Raw genomic sequence first — 19,017 nt, forward strand, 5'->3', positions numbered from 1 at the left:
GCATAACGCACAATGAACAACTCCAATATCCGATGCCTTATCTACAATCCACGACGGTACAAATCTATGACAAAAATTGATCAGTATCTATCTCCTCCGTTTATTGCCCCACTTAGACATATAATAAACTCGGATAAATATGACAAATACATAAATACGCTTAACAATACATTTATTGCAGCTGGAGATCTCAATGCAAAACACATTGATTGGGGCCAAGACTCACCAACAAAAAGGGGAGTATTCTCATTAACGCAAGTAACAAAAACAATTCCAGATTTTTAAGTACCGGAGAACCTACCTATTGACCAACTGACGTAAAAAAAATCCAAAGCTTGATCGATTTCTGCATAACCAAAAACATAAGCTATAACCCTCATGTCGGTCTCCTTGCCACGGGGATGAGGCTTAAGTGGTGAGTTAACCCCATGCTATAGAGATTAACTTACCACGAACTAAGAGGTCAGCTCCATATAGGAATTGAGTATCCACTCATCCGCGGAACGGCGGAATCGGTGGCCACCCAAGTACTATGTGGAGAGTACCCTACCGACAACCTGGCAGGAGGTATAAAATGCATTTTATTACAATGTGGAGGCTAACAATGGATCTCTCTGCACGAGGTAACCCACTTTCGGGAAATCCTTCCATCGAGCAATCGACGGCACGGGCATCAGATGTGCAGGCCCGAACCCCACACTCCCCTATGACCGGAACTGACACCCAGGGTTCCGAAGGAAGCGCACTACTAGTGGTGAAACATGGCACATTGGCTATGCCAATGGAGAGCCGAGTGAGTGTGAACGATATACCGTCGTCGAAACGATCTGAAGCAACTGAACAAGTTGTGGAGGATGTGGAGATGGCGGACAATCTCTCAGTAGACTCAGACGGATCTCTGGTACCGAGTAAGTCTTTGACAACGGTTAAACCTGATGCGAATCAGGTAAGTACCGGTAAAAAGACTGAGGTTATTGGAGAGTCGAACGCAGTTGTTGGTCTAACCGCAAGGCAGATCAAACAAAGAAGACAGAAGGCGAGGCAAGCCGAAGCATTAGCTAAGGCAAGGACTCAAGCTCCGTCAACTTCGACACCTGTAACGGAAACGGGAAAGCGTGGCAGAACAAAGGATTCCTCTGTAACTCATCCGGGAACGAAACAGGGTCTGTGCCAACGACCGGGAAGAGGAAAAAGGCAAAGAAGAAAACAGTCGAGAGACGGAATTCGGAAATACCTGCATCCTCGACCCAATCCAAGGCAGACAAACCTTTGCCTGACAAGGCAAAGGCTAAGGGACCTCAAATGTCGAATGACACTCTTTCGTCAACGTCTGGCGAATCATTCGCGAGAATGGCAGCAAAGGCAATGACGGTATAGATACATACCGACAAACAAGACGGTATACTGTCCAAAGGGCAACAAGACTATCTTGACAGCTATTTTTGGAAAGCTATCGGTGAGTCGAAAGACGCCCCGACTTTCGAGGGAAAAAGCGTGGTGGACGGCATCGTAAAGGTGCACTGTTCCAATGCTTTTTCCCGAGAATGGCTAGAAAAAGCGATAGCAAAGATTCCAGCCTGCAAAAGCAGCAAGTTCATTCCTGTTGAGAGTAGCAAAGAAAGGATGGTACGAGCGAGTGTCTGGATTCCGGGTCCTTCCTTTAATTCAGCAGAACTCTTCACACGCATCCATGTTCAGAACAAAGATCTTGACACGACTTTCTGGAGAGTATACTCGTGCACCAGGCAGAAATCCGCTACCACTTCGGAGGCGGGTTCCCACCTGGTACTGGGTATCGATCTTGGGTTCCTCAAGGTTCATAAGTCGAAGTACGGGTGCCGTCCTCACCTACATCTGGGGCGAATCCACTTCCGTGTCCAGGATAAGGTGGAGGTCAAAGCGTAAATATACTCAGTCTCATGATTGAAGTAATATTTACACAGATAAATCTGCAGCATAGCAAAGCGTCTACGGCTCTCTTGTGCCGCAGGCATGCAATATACTGTAATACTAATAAAAGAACCATGGGTATGTCACAAGCGTATCTCTGGTCTAGGTGCTATGTCGTGGGGACAAATACTTCATTGTGAAGGGAATGTGAGACCGCGAGCATGTACTATCATGCCGAGGTTGATCGAACACACGATGTTAAAAGAGCTATGAACCGGAGATATCGTTGCTGCAAAAATAAAGTACTTGAAAAGTGGGAACAGTGTCGAAGCTATCATAGTTTCGGCCTACCTACCATACGACTCTTTACAGCCACCTCCTTCGAGGGAGCTAAGAGAAGTGGTCAAGTATGCAGAATCCAAAATCTTACCAAGCCTGAAAAAAACTCAAATCAGTAGAAATGATTGAAGATGCTACTAAGAAATTAGAAGGTACTTTAATCAATTGCTTTGAGGAACTGTGCCCATTCAGGCAAAGCAGACAGGGGAAAGCGGTTACTTGGTGGAACCCTAAGGCCTTGAAGACCAAAACAGAAGAGGAATGGGCTAATCATAGACTTACACAGAGAGAATATAAGAAAAAAGTACGGAAAGCAAAACTTGAATCCTATAGAAATTTCTGCAGTAACGTCGAAGAAATGAAAGAAACAGCGAGACATTGTAAGGTCCTTCGTTTAGACCGCTCAGTAAGGCTGGATTCCATTCGAACACCTGATGGTTCATACACCATTTCAAATCGGAAACGTTTAATGCTCTACTCAAAACCCATTTTCCGGGTAGTAGAACTCTCTCCGAAGTAGAAAATGGCATGAACGGTAACGGTAGCAACGGTGGAACCTCTAGGTGCAGCTGGTATATTGCTAGTCGGATAATGGCAAGGGAATCGATAAGGGTTTCCTTGTCTTCCTTTGAGAACTTTAAGTCCCCTGGACTTGACGGAATATATCCAGCAATGCTTAAAAAAGGACGAGACAGGCTGATTGAGGCCTTGAAAAGGATCTTCACAGCCTGTCTTGCAGTTGGTTATATACCATCCCAATGGCGACGCGTAAGAGTAGTATTTATTCCGAAACCAGGAAAAGATGACTATTCACTAGCAAAAAGTTTTAGACCAATCAGTTTGACATCGTTCATGTTGAAAAGTCTGGAACGAGTGGTGGAGAAACATATTCGAGTGGGGGGTTTGCCGGGAAGTCCACTTAGTGGAAATCAACACGCTTACCAGAGTGGAAAATCATGTGAAACAGCCTTACACCTTGTTAGCAAGATTGAAGCCGGGCTGGAAGCTGACGAATACACAATGGGCGTGTTCATGGAAATAGAGGGGGCTTTTGATAATGCCACTTTAGGCTCAATATGTTCTTCAGCCGAACGACACGGAGTTACTCAAGCCATTAAAATAAAAAATAAATAATTGGCGCGTACACTTCAGTTAGGTGTTTGGCTGAGCTCCTCCTCCTATTTGTGGTGTGCGTCTTGATATTGTTCCACAAATGGAGGGACCAATCATAACTTACGCTTCTGTGGTTTGGTGGCGACGGAGCATGGTTAAGTCCACAATCTGGGGACTATACAGGCTGCAAGGAAGTGTATGTTTATGCATCACGGGTGCCATGAGTACAACCTATATTGATGCCCTAAATGCTATGCTTGATTTGCTCCCCTGGATCTTAAGATACAACAGGAAGCAATAAAAGCAATGTGTAGACTCCACAAATATGGTTTCTGGCACGAAGATGGAACTTCGGGAGACAGAGAAATCTTGAAGTTGCTGTCGGAGCAGTATCCACTGTTTATGGCACCTAAAGATGACCAGATACCCACAGTTTCATTTGGAAGGAAATTTGATGTCAGATTCAGCAATCCAGAATGCATGCAGGAGGTTTGACGGAGATTTTCTTTACCGATGGGTCCAAGAATGAAATAGGGTCTGGAGCCGGATGGTACTTAAACGATAGTAATAAGTATCACTATGCTATGAGGGAATGGCAACTGTTTTCCGAACAGAAGTTTTTGCCATCCTAAAAGTAGCCGAATGGATAATCGAGAGGAGATGGAGCGGGAAACAGATTGGAGTCTTCAGTGACAGTCAGGCTGCATTGAAGGCCCTGGAGAACGCGAAGCAAACCTGAAAGATTGTTCCAGAATGTAAGAAGAAGCTTAATTCTGTCGCAAGACAAAACAAGCTTGTACTTATATGGGTTCCGGGACACTCTGGTGTTCAAGGAAACGAAATTGCCGACGAATTGGCCAACCGTGGATTAGCGGTACCCCCACAGAGGCCAGAGCCAATAATCGGAATCAGTTCCACAGGAATCAAGAATTGGATCAACGATTATGTAGGCAATCTACATAGAGAGCGATGGTCCGGTCTGAAACGCGGCAAAACATTCCAAAGTGTTTTGTGACAAGTCCGAACAGAACACTGTCAAACTTTCTACTAAAACTTAGAAGGAAAGATATTCGGTTGATGGTCGGCATCATTACAGGACACAACCCATGGGGTCAGCATATGACCACCATTGGAATCATCGAAAACCCGATATGCCTGTCATGCTTGGAGGAGGCGGATAGCACTGAGCACTTTCTCTGTGAGTGTCCTGCCTTTGCCAGAGCAAGGCTACGAGTATTGGGTTCCGATGTCATGAGAATAAGTAATATTCGTTCTCTAAAACTGGAGGATATTTACAGATTTGCCAAAGAATCTGGAAAATTCTCACAGGACTAACTATCTCTATCTCTATCGCTATTCTTTCCTATCACTTTCTCTGTTACTTTTCTCCCTCCCTCCTTGACTATCTACCCCCTTTCCAGAGCTTTAAATACAATGGGCTCTTTAGCCTGAGTGTTTGTTCCATTTCAACGACGTAGTCCTAGAATCAGAGATCAGATCGGCGCCAAAGCAAGCAAATAAAACTAGTACAGCAACAACTGACATTTCTATTAAGAAGCATATAGTAGAAAATAGAAAGTTAAGAAAAAGATGGCAACAAACTAGATCCACTGATGACGAAAGACAACTAAACTTAGCTACAAAAATTCTAAAATGTACTTTAAACAAGAGAAACAACAAAGAAATCACAAACTATTTGACGAACCTGACTCCGTATTAAAATACAAATAAATTCAACAACAATTAAAAAAGATGGCATTTCATGGGCCGAAGCGAATTACTTCGAAAAAGTTCCATCAAATGCCGAAATCACGAAACGAAACGAAATCGACAACCAACACTACTTCCAATATGATTTTACAAAAATGAAAACGACAAATACACACGAAATAAAATCTTGTATCAAAAAGGAATAAAACGAAAAAAAACACCCGGATATGACATGATAACAGAAAATGCTTCCAACCAAGGCATATATATTTTTGCTAAACGTTTTTAATGCAATATTTCGCCTACAATATTTTCCGATACTCTGGAAAGTGGCAGAGATTATTGCATTGCCAAAACTGGGTAAAGATCCAACTACCGTATCATCATATAGACCAATAAGCTTACTACCGACGATATTTAAAAGTGCTGAAAAATTACTACATAATTGCCTAAGCCAATTTCTGGACCAAAAACGTATAACACCGGATCATCAATTTGGATCCATCGATCCATAGAACTACAAATGAAAACCATCAATTTTTGGACGTAACTAAAGCGTTTCACAAAGTGTGGTACAAAGACTTACTCCTTTTGACAACTATCTCATCATAAAAAGCTACCAAACCGAACGAAGTTTTTATATTAAATATGACAATCAATGTTCGTTCAGATATTCATCAAATAACAGCTGGAGCTCCGCAAGGACCAATACTACACGTTTTGTTCATCGCAGACATACCATGAATTACTACGTTCGCAGACTATTGGCATCAGACAAAAGCCACAAGCGTGGTTAAGGAATGGTTTGATAACTGGGGCCTAAAAATAAATGAAGACAAAGCCGGACAAGTTATATTTACTACCAAAACAAAATTTACTGCAGTTCCAATTACAATAAATGATAAATGAAATAAACCCATTTGGCTATAGGGCCAGGCCCGGCAGAAGACTTTCAGCCTGGGTGGGTAGTTGGTTAGGGTGAAGGAGGAAGGGGGGGCGATGTCGGCAAGAAAAAAGATTTTTTTTAATTTTCAAAAATTTGTTTACTATCATTTCTTATTGAAGTTACAAAATATTATCATTAAGGTAAATATCGTAACTCTACGTATAAATAAGCAACCTACTTTAATAGAAACTCAGGTGCGCAATGCAAAAATTGCGGTGCGCTTTGCTTTTCGTGAATTAAACTGATTTAATAACTTTTCTAAATCAAGTTTGTCTGTAATCTCGCGATACACATGTAAAATAGCAATGTTATTAAGCCGATCCTGCGACATTGTAGACCTTAAATATGATTTGAGTCGACGGAGAACAGAAAAACTTCGTTCATTTGAACAAGATGAGCCAGGAATCGTGATGAGCAAGCGAACAAATCGCTGGAATTCTGGAATAACCCCTCTAACCCATTCATATTTTTTTAGAAAATCTACAACCTCTCTCAAGTTATTAGCTTGCTCATTTTGTCTTTTTAGAAGTTCCATAAACATGTTTCTGTCGCTAAGCAAGCGTTCTTTGTCAAAATCATCTTTATAAAATTACACAATGACATCAATGTCTGCGGCCTGACCGATTGCAAACCTTTCCAACAATTTGAAAAATTGCGCGGAATCATTTTCAAATCGCCTTCTCAGTGACGAAATTAATTGATCATAAATTTCGATGTACGACTTTCTGAAAAAATCTTTAGCAGTCTTGAATTGAACGTTTGTGGTTGTACCTGTATCGAGGCGTTTCGGAATTTTTCGTTGACGCGGAATTCGTGGTTCGTCAATTTCGAGATCCTCAGCTGCTTGGACGCTTTTTTGCCAAATTTCTTCAAATTTGGAGTCACGAGAAGCGTTTAAAACGTCAGTCACTGCTCCGACTTTTTCGTATGATTCGATGACGGAAAGATTCATCTTTTGCAGGTCTTTGTTCAATATTTCGATGCGATCAAACATTTCTATTAACATGTTCAAATAAAACGTACAATCAAAAGACTCCATGTAATCGTAGAATCCAGATGCCTTGGCTGACATTGCACTGTTAATTTCCTTGTCGACACTGCGATCATGGAAAAATTGCATCAGTTGAGCATAATTGTCCCTCACAGTTTTTAAAGATTTTATTCGTACAACCCATCTGTATCATGAAAATAACAAAATCTAAAAATCTTAAACATGTATGTATATTTCGATGTGCCATACGAAAACTAACACTTTTAAAATTGCCTACGAAAAATTACACTTTCAAAATGATGTAAGAAAACTAACACTTTTAATTTGTGCTGGCGAAAACGAAACAATTTTAGGTAGTACATTTTCTTCAAACAAAAAGTGAAAGTGTTAGTTTTCTTCAGACACAAAATTTCTAGTGTTAGTTTTCGTATGGCACGCCGATTTAAACTGAATAAAAAAAAATTGGTACACTAAAATTTTTTTGAATTTCGTTAGACATGGTGCTAAGATGGTATTTCTAAAATCTTGTAATTAAAAAATAGCCAATTATATAACAGGAAGAAAAAAAAGTTTGCACAAAGTTCAGGGGAATTTTTCAAAATTTGCTAAACGGCCATCAAAATTTCCACCTTTTTTGGCAGAATTTTTAGAAATTTTCTGAGTACGCAGTTTTGTAGGCCACTCAATTTGACTGTAATAATGTGCAAGCTAGAAGTAGCGAAATTTCCCTGATTTTTTAGAATTTTTTTCGTCGAGGGTTTTGCCTAATTTCTTCCATACAAAAAAAAAATTAATTCTAAACATTCTGCCAAAAAAGGTGAACATTTTGATGGCCGTTTAGCAAATTTTGAAAAATTCCCCTGAACTTTGTGCAAACTTTTTTTTCTTCCTGTTATATAATTGGCTATTTTTTAATTACAAGATTTTAGAAATACCATCTTAGCACCATGTCTAACGAAATTCAAAAAAATTTTAGTGTACCAATTTTTTTTTATTCAGTGTATACATTTTAAAGACGAAAAATCGATTCCTTATCAATACCTGGTCGGGCAATAGGCTGCAAGAGAAGGCAAGTTTTCCTCTCCCTCGTTTTCCGCTTGAATCTGTAAATCTCTGAATTGTGCAATTCGTTTTGGAGAGTCTCTAACAAAGTTTATAATTTCTCTTAATATTCCAATGCATTTTCTTGCTGATGACATATTTTCAATCGCATCCTGGACAACGAGATTTAAATTATGAGCATTGCAGTGTACATACAATGCTCGAGACTCTTTTTCAAGAATTCGCGTCTGCAATCCCGAAATATTGCCAGAAACATTGGAAGCTCCATCGTAACACTGACCCCTGACTTTTGACAATGTCAAGTTGTATTTTTGGAAGATTTCTTCGACAAGATCGAACAATGTTTTGGCCTTTGTGTCCGAAGTCGAAAAAAATGAAATAAAGTGTTCTTTTGCTGTCAAATCTTCGGAAACAATTCTCAGACAAACAGATACTTGCTCGATTCGGGATACATCCGAGGTTTCATCCAATAAAATGGAGCAGTATTCGGTGTTTCTTATGTCTTCTATAATTTCCATTGAAACTGTGGTGGCCATTAGTTCGAGGATTTCATTTTGACTTCTGTGGTGTAGCCATTTATGACCATCTCTTTGGAGCCAAGCTTTCAGTTCCACGACATCTTCTGCACGGGCCTGTAGGAACGTCATGAAGTTCGATCTTTCATCATTGTTGTCTCCTCTTATAGGCAAACCTTGTATAGCCAGTGCTTTCAATGTGCTGAATATTTTTAATAACGCTGTACGATTATCCATCATCTGCTTGAAATGGGCTGTCGATATTTGCTGAACCACGTTAGTTTTTGCAACGTTCAATAATGCTTCGACGCAATTGAGGTGTAGGCAAGTTGTTGAATGAATTTTTAGTCGATCTGCTCCATGCTTCCAGTTTGAAAAACCGTCGTCAACCCAGGCTTTCTTAGATTGGACTTCACGCGTGTGCAAATTGATGACTAATTTCCGTTCGCATGCATCAGTACAATCAGATCAAAATCCTTTATCATTTTTGATTATAAGCCATGGATATTGTTCTTTATAGCGTTTGAAACGCGGGGGTGTGGTTAGACTTTTTGAAGTATCTGAAAAAACATGAATACAAATATAAATGTATTTCATGCACATGTGTATAAAAAGCTATTTTTTACTTACGTTTTTTAATATCGTTTTTATTGCTTTCTTGGTATTGATTTTGATTGCAATCTACTACATCAACGCGCTCGTCAGCTTTAGTATACTGAATTTCTGTCAGTTGTTCCACCTCGACTTGTCTAACCGCATCTTCCACGCTCACTTCGTTATTTCTTTTCCGTCGCACTATAAATTTATCCATCGTTCTTTTCACTTCAACCCCCTTTCCAGTTTCTTTTCTTTATTTTCGTTTCATCACTACTTTTTAACAATAGACATGAAGGTCGACAGGGCTGCCAGTATTTTTTTCAAAATCACAAATTAGGGCTCTGCAATAACAAAATGACTGTGGGGAAAAGTAGGCATCGCAATACCAACGCATATTTCGATAAACTCGATAGTTCCATAATTTCCAATCCTAGTTAGCAGCTGAAACATGCTAGTAAAATTTGGTGATTTTGGCGATTTTTAAGGGAGAATACTGGCAGCCTTGCAGGTCGAGTTAGTTGAACAGCTGATTTTTACTTTTTTCATTTTCAATTGCAAGCATAGTTGTCAAAATCAAGGCGCTTACATTTGTTTGTGTGTGTGTGTGTTTATGTTCTCGTTTGTACTTTGACAAGTCTCTTTCAAATTACACTAACAAATACATGGGGAAAGCTACTGCGTACACCTAACATGAATACACCTTGATTCAGCTGATTGATTTCTGGCACGTACTTTACTGCCAGTCTCAAAAAACATAAATTTTTCGAAAAATGTCATCAAAATCTGGGTGGGTGTTTTACCCACCCGGAATTTTCTGAGTGGGTACAACTACCCACCGTACCCACCTATTTTGCCGGGCCTGTATAGGGCTACAATTGTGGTGAACAGCTAAAAAACTAATATAGTAAGAATTCAACAACAACAATCGAAGATTCTTCGAATTTTGACCATGTCTGACAGGTAAATGAAAAATGATGACATCCACAGGACTTTTAATACAGCAGTAACAGTGGACGAAGAAATCAAAAAGATAACAACAAGGCACATTGAAAAAGTATGCACAATGATGCAGAAATTAATAAACTTCTTGAAAGGGGGAAAAACTCAAAAAGACGTCTAAAGAGAACTCGACCAAGCGACCTAATGAATGCTAGAAAACAATAAATATGTACAATATATAAAAGATATAAAATATTAAGAATGTTGAAGTTGTGAAAATACACAAACAGAGGAGAAAAGGTGAAAAGAAAAATATACGCATATATTATTGTAGAAGCTGTTGGCAACAAAGTAATGTTTCAGTTCACTTCCTAAGCCCGGTGTACTTCTGATTATTTTGATTTTCAGTGGTAGGAGGTTCTAAAGAGAGACAGCACGGACAAACAACTAACGTTCTGATACTAGGCAACTGTATTTCATTCTAAGTAAGTTAAGATACAGAAAAGATTTTGCAAATTGAAGTCGTTCTATGAGGTATTCGGGCTCCAGAGAAGTAATGACTTTGTGGAAAAGTGTTAAACATTTTAAATTTAGCAAGTCATTAAATCGTATGGAGAATATTAGTTTAGAGAATCAGATATGTGCTCATGGCGACACAACACGCATCTAGCAATATTGTGGTAAATCACATTAAGCTTATTATCCCAATCGGCATACAGTTCACAACCATAAAGTAAAGTTGGCCGGTAACGTCAAAAGGAAAATATACCATATGCACCGATAGCCTCTCAACAATAATGGCGATACAGAACCCAAATAAAGTAAACCCGCTGATTGCATGTATTCGAGATAGCCTGATTGCATATAAGACTAAAATAAAATTAATGAGGGTACCGAGTCACTGCGGTATCCACGACAACGAAGTAGCCGATAAGGAAATTAAAAATATACCGCATATGCCCTGCTACCACGTAGAGACAAACGAGAAAAATGATATATTACGCTATATTTACAAAATGAAAGAAAATCAACAGAAAGAGTTATGGAGCACTTACAATAACCGGTATCGCATTATTAATCCTAACAAAACTAAAACAACCTACCCTACAACATGTAGTATTCCAGCGCTCAAAGTTTTCTCAAGACTACGCCTTGGACATTGTGCACTTTCACACTACTATCTTCTCCATAAAGCTATAATCCATGTTGCGTTTATTGTAACAGCACATCAACACCTACGCTACACACCCTGTATACATGCCCAGCACTCAGCAAGATCAAGGGAGAAATATTTTCATCGAACACGCCATCAGAGCTTTTAAAAGCAAAAGAAAATATTTCAAGAATATTCAAATTTATCAGGAAAGCTAAGTTTAGTAACAAAATTTAATGAACTTAAACTATCAACTTTAATATAGGATATACAAATTATAATTACACAGGCCGCCAAAATATAACCAACATTCAGACCCAGAAACCAGGCTATATATTTCCGAAGCTTTATGATGCGCTGAATCCAAATCTGGCCTCTGGTTTTTGAGATATCCTAACCTAAAAGTGCAAAAACACCGTTTTTGCCCATATTTGAGGTTATGTAGCCTTGCAGAGGTTTTCTTTCACCAAAATTAAAGGATGGAATCTTTAAATACAAGCCTTTTTTTCAAATGGCGTTGAGTTTGCTCAAATATCATTTCTTTTCGCTGAGATATCGCATTTTGAAATTTTCATGTTTCTAAATTTTCCTACACCTGAAAATCGATTGAGATAACATAGACATGATATAGTCGATTACTAATTTTCTTGAATTGAGTCTTATTTTTCTTAAAATTTTGTCTCACACCATAAGTGTGCTGACTCACAACACCCCTACACTATCTAACCTTTGGGTACCGAGTCACACACAGCCCTAACCCCTAGAAACCACCCCTATCATACCGCAAGCAGGCTAACCCACTTAACCCTGGGGACAGCGTTTACTCGCATATTTTTTTTTAAATAAGTCTTATTTATCTAGATATCTCTCAACACAAGTGGGCTAACCAACTTAACTGTTAACCCATCAACTCCCGTATCGCCTAACCCCTAGAAATCTCCCCTACCACACCACAAGCAGGCTTCCCTAACCTTGGGAACAGCGAGTTTAGTCGCGTAGTCGCATCATAAACCTTCGGAAATATATAGTCAGGTTTCTGGGTCTGACATGCTGTCGGCCTGTGTTAGTTATACCAATACCAATATAGTAGCATGTATTATGTACACTAAGCAGCTGAAGGCATTGTTGCTAGTGCTGCCACAAATACATATGTAATATATTTATATATAAGTATATTTCATTATATTAAATAAATAAATAAATAAAGTTGGTATTAAGAACGTTTTTGCTAAAGGCCGTCGAGTTTTCACTGGGGTAAAATACTGAGTAGTTCATTATGATCGTAGCATGCTATAGACTTTGCCTATTGTCCTATAGATGTGGTTATTCCACGTCATTTCTTTTAAAAGTTATTCCAAGGTTCTTTTTTTGTAAATAATGATGCAATGTGATTTGTTTGGATTTAAGAGCAACCCCTTATCGCAGGCCCACTTGCTAACGTTTCCTAAGTCAGTGTTGAGGTTACTAATACACACATTTTATGATGGACACAAAAGGACAACTGTCAAACAACTGAGCATCATTGGCATAAACATGAATATGACAATATTTTAGTATTGTGGCAACTCCCAATAATTGCTTTTTTCTCTTTCTCTTTGTGAACGTCAGCTGTTTGTTTTTACTTCCGGTCGTTTGAGTCGGCCACATTTTCTGCCCTTTCTGTCTTCACGTGTTAAGGTGAGAAGAACGAAATTTCGCAAGCGCTCCTGCTGTGTATTAAAATATGTTCATTGAGTTCGTGTACAATATAATAAATTAATAAAACCGCGTTATCATTCACGCACCAAAGTATGTTTGGAAGATCATTGACGTATAGTACAAACAAAAGCGTACCAAGAATAGAACCTTGGGGAACACCCTTAGTTATAGGGAAATAGCTGGATAAGCTGTGACTGACACATACAACTAGCGTGCGATCATTAAAGTATGATTTTATTAGACCAATGCTGGCGCTGGAAAGTTGAATAATTTATCAAGCTTTAAGTGAAGTAGTCTTCAATAGCTTTCGAATGGTCCCAATCGTTAAAAAAGTTACGAGGTTGTTGTGGATGTTAAGTCTGATATCATCTGAAACCTTAATAAGCGCTGTGGTGCAGCTCGTTTTTGATCAGAAACCAGATTGGTACTCACCAAATCGTGCGCCTCAGGAATCTGGGAATATATTATATTATCCGTTCGAACACTTTTGACAGAAAAGGTAAATTTGCGGTAAAAAGGTGTATAATCTCTATTGGATTTCTTAATTGGAATAACCTTAGCCACCTTTCAACAATTGGAAAGACAGACGTGGTCATAATGGTATTTCAGGCATAAGTAATATGTGGTAGAATTTTTTTAATTATACATTTAAAAAATTTAAGGTGAATACCGTCCAGATTTATAGCATTGTATTTAACACTAAGTACGAACTTAACAACTTCACTATTATCGACATTTTTAAAATAAAAACCACGTACCGTACCATACATACACTCACTATACCTTCGACGACATGTTATACTATTATAATCAAATTTCTCATTCAGTATATTAACATTTATATTATGTTCATAAACATAATTGCATTCATTGTCAATCCCAATCTCACGAATACATTTCCAAGTTTTTATGGAACCTATTGCCGTGCTAAATTGATACTCATAATATTTAAACTTTTGTTGTTCAATGGCCCTAGTGGCTTCTCTTATAAAATTTTTAAATATATGTACTATAGGTAGTTACACATTTGCACCGCTTCCACTTACGATACGCTTTGTTGCGTTTGTGAATAAGACCCTTTATATAACTATTTATTAAACCAAGGGTAGTTTCGAGCATTGTTGGATTTGGTTAGAAGTGCTAGATATTGATCTAAAGTGTGTTTATATTGCTATGGAGAAATGCAATCTACTCGTTAGTAGACACCAAATTATGAACCAATTCTCAGGGTATGACATCAACTGCTTATCAAAGTTGGTCCTAGTCTTCTTCTTCTTAATTTGCGCGATAACCGCTTACGCGATTTTGGCCGAGTTTAACAAAGCGCGCGATACATCATGTGCAGCCAAGTCCTTCTACACCTGATCTTTCCAACGCAGAGGAGGCCTTCCTCTTCCTCTACTACCACCAGCTGGTACCGCATCGAATACTTTCAGACCCGGAGCGTTTGTATCCATTCGGACGACATGACCCAGCCAACGTAGCCGCTGGATCTTTATTCGCTGCGCTATATCTATGTCGTCGTAAAGCTCATACAGCTCATCGTTCCATCGTCTGCGATATTCGCCGCTGCCAACGAGCAAAGGTCCAAAAATCTTACGCAGAATCTTTCTCTCAAACACTCCAAGCGTCGCTTTATCGGATGTTGTCATCGTCCACGCTTCTGCGCCATACGTTAGGACGGGCATGATGGGAGTCTTTTAGAGTGTTAGTTTTGTTCGTCGACAGAGGACTTTACTACTCAATTGCCTACTTAGTCCAAAGTAGCACTTGTGGGCAAAAAGATTCTACGTCGGCTTTCAAGGCTGACATTGTTATCGGTGTCAATGCTGGTTCCTAAGTATACGAAGTCTTTTACAACCTCGAAATCATAACTGTCAACAGTGACGTGGGTGCCGGTACGCGAATGCGCCGACTGTTTGTTTGCTGACAGGAGGTACTTCGTTTTGTCCTCGTTCACCACCAGTCCCATTCGCTTTGCCTCTTTATATAGTTTGGAGAAGGCAGCGGTGGTATCAAGCGGCTCGGAGAGGTCCTTCCTAATTCTGACAGCGCTGCTGGTGTTGAGCAACGTCGTGTTGCATAGCCGTATTAGTTTTGCGGGGATACCAAAGACATACCAGACATACCATACCAGACATCGCGGCATACAAGTAACTCCTTTGCGTACGGTCGAATGCAGCTTTGAAATCCACGAAAAGATGGTGTGTGTCGATTCTAATTTCATGGGTCTTTTCCAGGATTTGGCGTATTGTTGGTCCTAGTCTATGTGCATAAAATCAGAAAAATTTGGGACAGAAAGCTGATCAAAGACGAGAATTTTCGATGCGTCATTTACATAAAAAAGAGGTTGTCTGTAAAGTCGGTTTACTAATGATAGTTTAACGTGACAACGTCACAAGAAAATACTGATGGAATGGTTGCCATTGATCAAGTTACATTTACCCAAACGTGAAAAATTACGAAACATTTATCAAATTCATGAAAGATATGTTCAATTTCGATTGTGCATCAGACGCTAATAAGTCAACAAAATCGCTTTGACTTTTTCAAGACGCATTACACTCGAAACACTGTCTTTGATTTCCTACTTTTCCTGTCATCGTCCTATTCTCAACAGGGAAATGGTTCATTACCATGCACACAGGAAGAAAGCATATGCAAATACAAATATGTGAATTTATATATATATGCGCATATACATACATATATATGATCACTCAAGTAGCAGAGAGTCAGATGTCGAACGTTGCCGAACGCGGCGGCCGTGTGCCTCTTTGACGTTCGTTCCGCGCTCTCGATTGCAGTTCAAGCAAGGTAACGGCGCATAAGCAAGATAACGACGCATTTTTTGGTGTGTGCAGCCGGCTACATCGAATTATAAGACGTTATCACGTCAAGAGAGAGTGTTGTTTAATTGTGTGGTATGTGTAGGAGTCGAAATGTTTACAGGAAACAAACCAAGTGATCGCATAGCAAAGGAAAATTTACTTTCAGTGAGCAAGCCGCTGTTAAAATCCCCAGCTATTACGATATTGTTGCAGCCAAGTTAAAGATTTTCCGTAAATCCAATAAAGTGTTCGTAAGGAGTTTGTTTACGTGGTCCATAAACACAGCCTCCAAGGATTTTGTTCTAATTAGAAATTACTTCCACGAAAGTGTACGCAATAGATTTTGATTGGTCCGAAGTACATTTAATTTTACAGGACAAATTCGATTTTATAGACATCGCAACACCACCACCATGCCCAATTCTGTCCGAGTAACACAAAACAATGTTTCACTATCCTACGCAGAGAGCCAAATCTCGGAAACACAAACAACAATACACATAACAACATCAATAACAGAAGATTCAAAAATGTATCTAAACTCGCCTATTTGAGGTGGGAGGCTTTGCGCGTTCAGATGACATATTTTTAAGCCAACCATTTGCTTACCTGGTATGCGTATCGTATGGTACGTGCTATCATTATCTTTGAAACGAAAGCGGCTCTTAAAATTCATAACAATGATAATAATGTCTTCCTTATTTCCTTCCACACTTTATAAGAGAACAAAACAAAATAATTAGTGGAATCAATATTTCTGTATACATACAGTATATAGTTGAGAAAAAATATAGTTTGGTAGAATGGGAAAACAGAGAGAGCATATACAAATACAGCTTGAAAACAAGGTAAAAATTAAAATTATATTAAATACTAAACTTATATCTAAGAGAAAAAACATTGATAAGAAGCTAATGAGTGCTAATAAGAATATTGACGTTTGCTGTGCCGCTCACTAGTTTGGGCTTCTCATTTAGTGTCAGTCACACAAAAATGTTCCTTCGCATAGAGAATGCCGACGCTAATTGCTTTTTTTATCTTAGCTCTGAGGCATAAAACATTACCTCACGCCAAGGATGCTGATATACTTCATCCTCGTTTGCTCGTTAGATATGGTGAAGAAAAAAATTTGAAGAGAAATTTGGATTCTACGTCCTTCGTTTTGTGTTTCACTAAACTAAAGCTAAATTTTGTGAAACACAAAACGAATGACGTCGGCATATCTGTCGAATTTACTCAAAGCCGAATAACGGTCTGATAGGTAGTACACTTCTAAAAATCTTTTCACCATGACTTCACGATTTATTTTCGCAGGCACAATAATTGAACCGTATCGCGTCAACCCAACGTCAGAGAGCGCAATCGATCTCTTTTTGGATGTGCGGAATACAGGAATAGATTTCAAGATCGTGTGAAGAGAAAAGATTAACAACAATAGGGTAGTTGTTGTTGCTTTTTTGCCGATTGCTTTTTGCACTACACAGCCGATAAGCATCACGCAAAGGTGGAGGTTTGTGCTGAGCGGCACTGCAAATCTTAACGAGCAGTTCTGGCAAACACTCATCAGGTGCTGAAACTGCTCTGCTTTCAAGTGCATTGATCTGAGCAGAGGCTAGTTCATTGCAAGGAGCCAAAACATCAGTGAATCTGCTCTCAACAGCAGTCGCTCTTTTCTCAACACCCGTTACCGTGAGCTTTAAATTTGCCCCCAGCTCGCCAGTGTTCTGCATTACCCTCTTGTGATGTCACCATTACTGGAGTCAATTGTTGGATAATTGAGTCTCTCAGCTCTTCCATTTTTGTTTCTATTCTTTCCAACATAGTTTATGCAGGCGTAAGAGGAGTTTTCAGGGGAGATGCAGGTTTTCTCGCTGGATTTTTTCTTGTTGAATCAAAACGTAGATATGTCAGCAACAGGAACAACTGGAAGAAGACAAACACACCGGTGGATAAGCAACACTTTGCAAATCTCGCAAAAAAACACTAACACTTAAGAGACAAAAAAAAAACACGTCTTACTCAGCTGATTGCACTGTTATACCTATATGAAACTGCCTTTGAGGGACTGTGGATAAAAGGTCTAATATTCAAATTAATTATATCGGAAAAAAGTTGAAGCGAACCTATTGAATAACCCTATATTAACTTGTGATATGATATACAATATAAAATGTATAGTCTCTAAGGGTAAAGGGAAAATTTCATAATGGAAAAGGGATTAGTGAAAGGAAGAGTCACCTCACCAACTCTTTTTAACATATTTATTCTGAACCTTATAGATAATTTTGAAAATATCATCTCATATGCTGATGATCTCAACATATCTCCACTCTATATGGAAAAAATTAGAGGTTTTGAATGCAAATGTCTCAGAGTATGTTCAAAACACCTCAAATTGATTACACAAAATTTTATCTAATAGTCACGTGATTAGTCTCATAAAGCACATGACAAAATAAGCTGCAATTAGAACAGTCTCACAAATTATAATTTCCAATAATCGATATTAAAATATAATGAAATGTACGTAATAACCAATCGTTTTAAATATCAATTTATGAGTTTAAATATACCAGCTTGAATTGCAGTTTAGCTAGCCAAGGCTTTGGTCTTTTTTTTAACATACACTGGTGGCTTGCGCCTTATTGAAATTAAACAACGATGGTGAACGAAAGTAAAATAATTAAAAAGCTGTCGAACAACAAATGTTCACAAAAAATTTGCTTCAGCAGCAAAATCTTTGGATGCAATCCATCCTCAATGTTGGTGGTGCGAAGTGTGGTAGTAATCAAACCATACTGCCATCATTTCACAACATTTCGAGGGACCAGTCTTGGGAGTTTTATACAGCTCAGTACAGTAGTGACTCTCGTCGCGATATGATCATTTTTAATCGTCTGCCTTAGTGTACACTAGCTATCAACAGTGCAAAAACCAAAAACCAAAAGAACAAAAAACAAAAACAGTGTATTAAGCTGTGAAACCAACAAACAAACAAGAATAATTACAATACATAAGAACCAAACCAACGTGCTTCTTACTAACTAGTAAACAAATAAGATCAAAAAGGAAGAAAAAACAATACAAGTGTAGGGATAATTTAGAGTAGTCCCAGTTCCACTAACAACATGAACGACCCACCTAATATAGCAAAAACTTTCAATCAACCTCTTTTGCAACGGGACAAAACCATAAAACCAAAATTTTCAACCTTAGGACCAAAATACCTCATT

General features: G+C 38.8%; 1 protein-coding gene across 1 annotated transcript; it reads right to left on the reverse strand.

Moving 5' to 3' along the window:
• Positions 1 to 6,587: 6,587 nt before the first annotated feature.
• On the reverse strand, positions 6,588 to 8,803 carry LOC128869864 (uncharacterized). The gene is made up of 2 exons (XM_054112467.1): positions 8,247 to 8,803; positions 6,588 to 7,173 (listed from the first exon to the last, which is right to left on the reverse strand). Exons 1-2 carry the CDS (start codon positions 8,801 to 8,803, stop codon positions 6,588 to 6,590), a joined length of 1,143 nt encoding a protein of 380 aa, XP_053968442.1.
• Positions 8,804 to 19,017: the final 10,214 nt, after the last annotated feature.

Source organism: Anastrepha ludens, chromosome X, assembly GCF_028408465.1.
Source record: "Anastrepha ludens isolate Willacy chromosome X, idAnaLude1.1, whole genome shotgun sequence".
In the NCBI taxonomy this organism is placed as follows: Eukaryota; Metazoa; Arthropoda; class Insecta; order Diptera; family Tephritidae; genus Anastrepha; species Anastrepha ludens.

Excerpts from the sequence above, each read along its gene's own strand:
- LOC128869864 (XM_054112467.1), bottom strand. The coding sequence starts at position 8,803 with ATGGATAATCGTACAGCGTTATTAAAAATATTCAGCACATTGAAAGCA. Across the intron at positions 7,174-8,246 it reads GAAAAAGAGTCTCGAGCATT|ATGGGTTGTACGAATAAAAT; the intron begins GTATGTACACTG and ends TTCATGATACAG.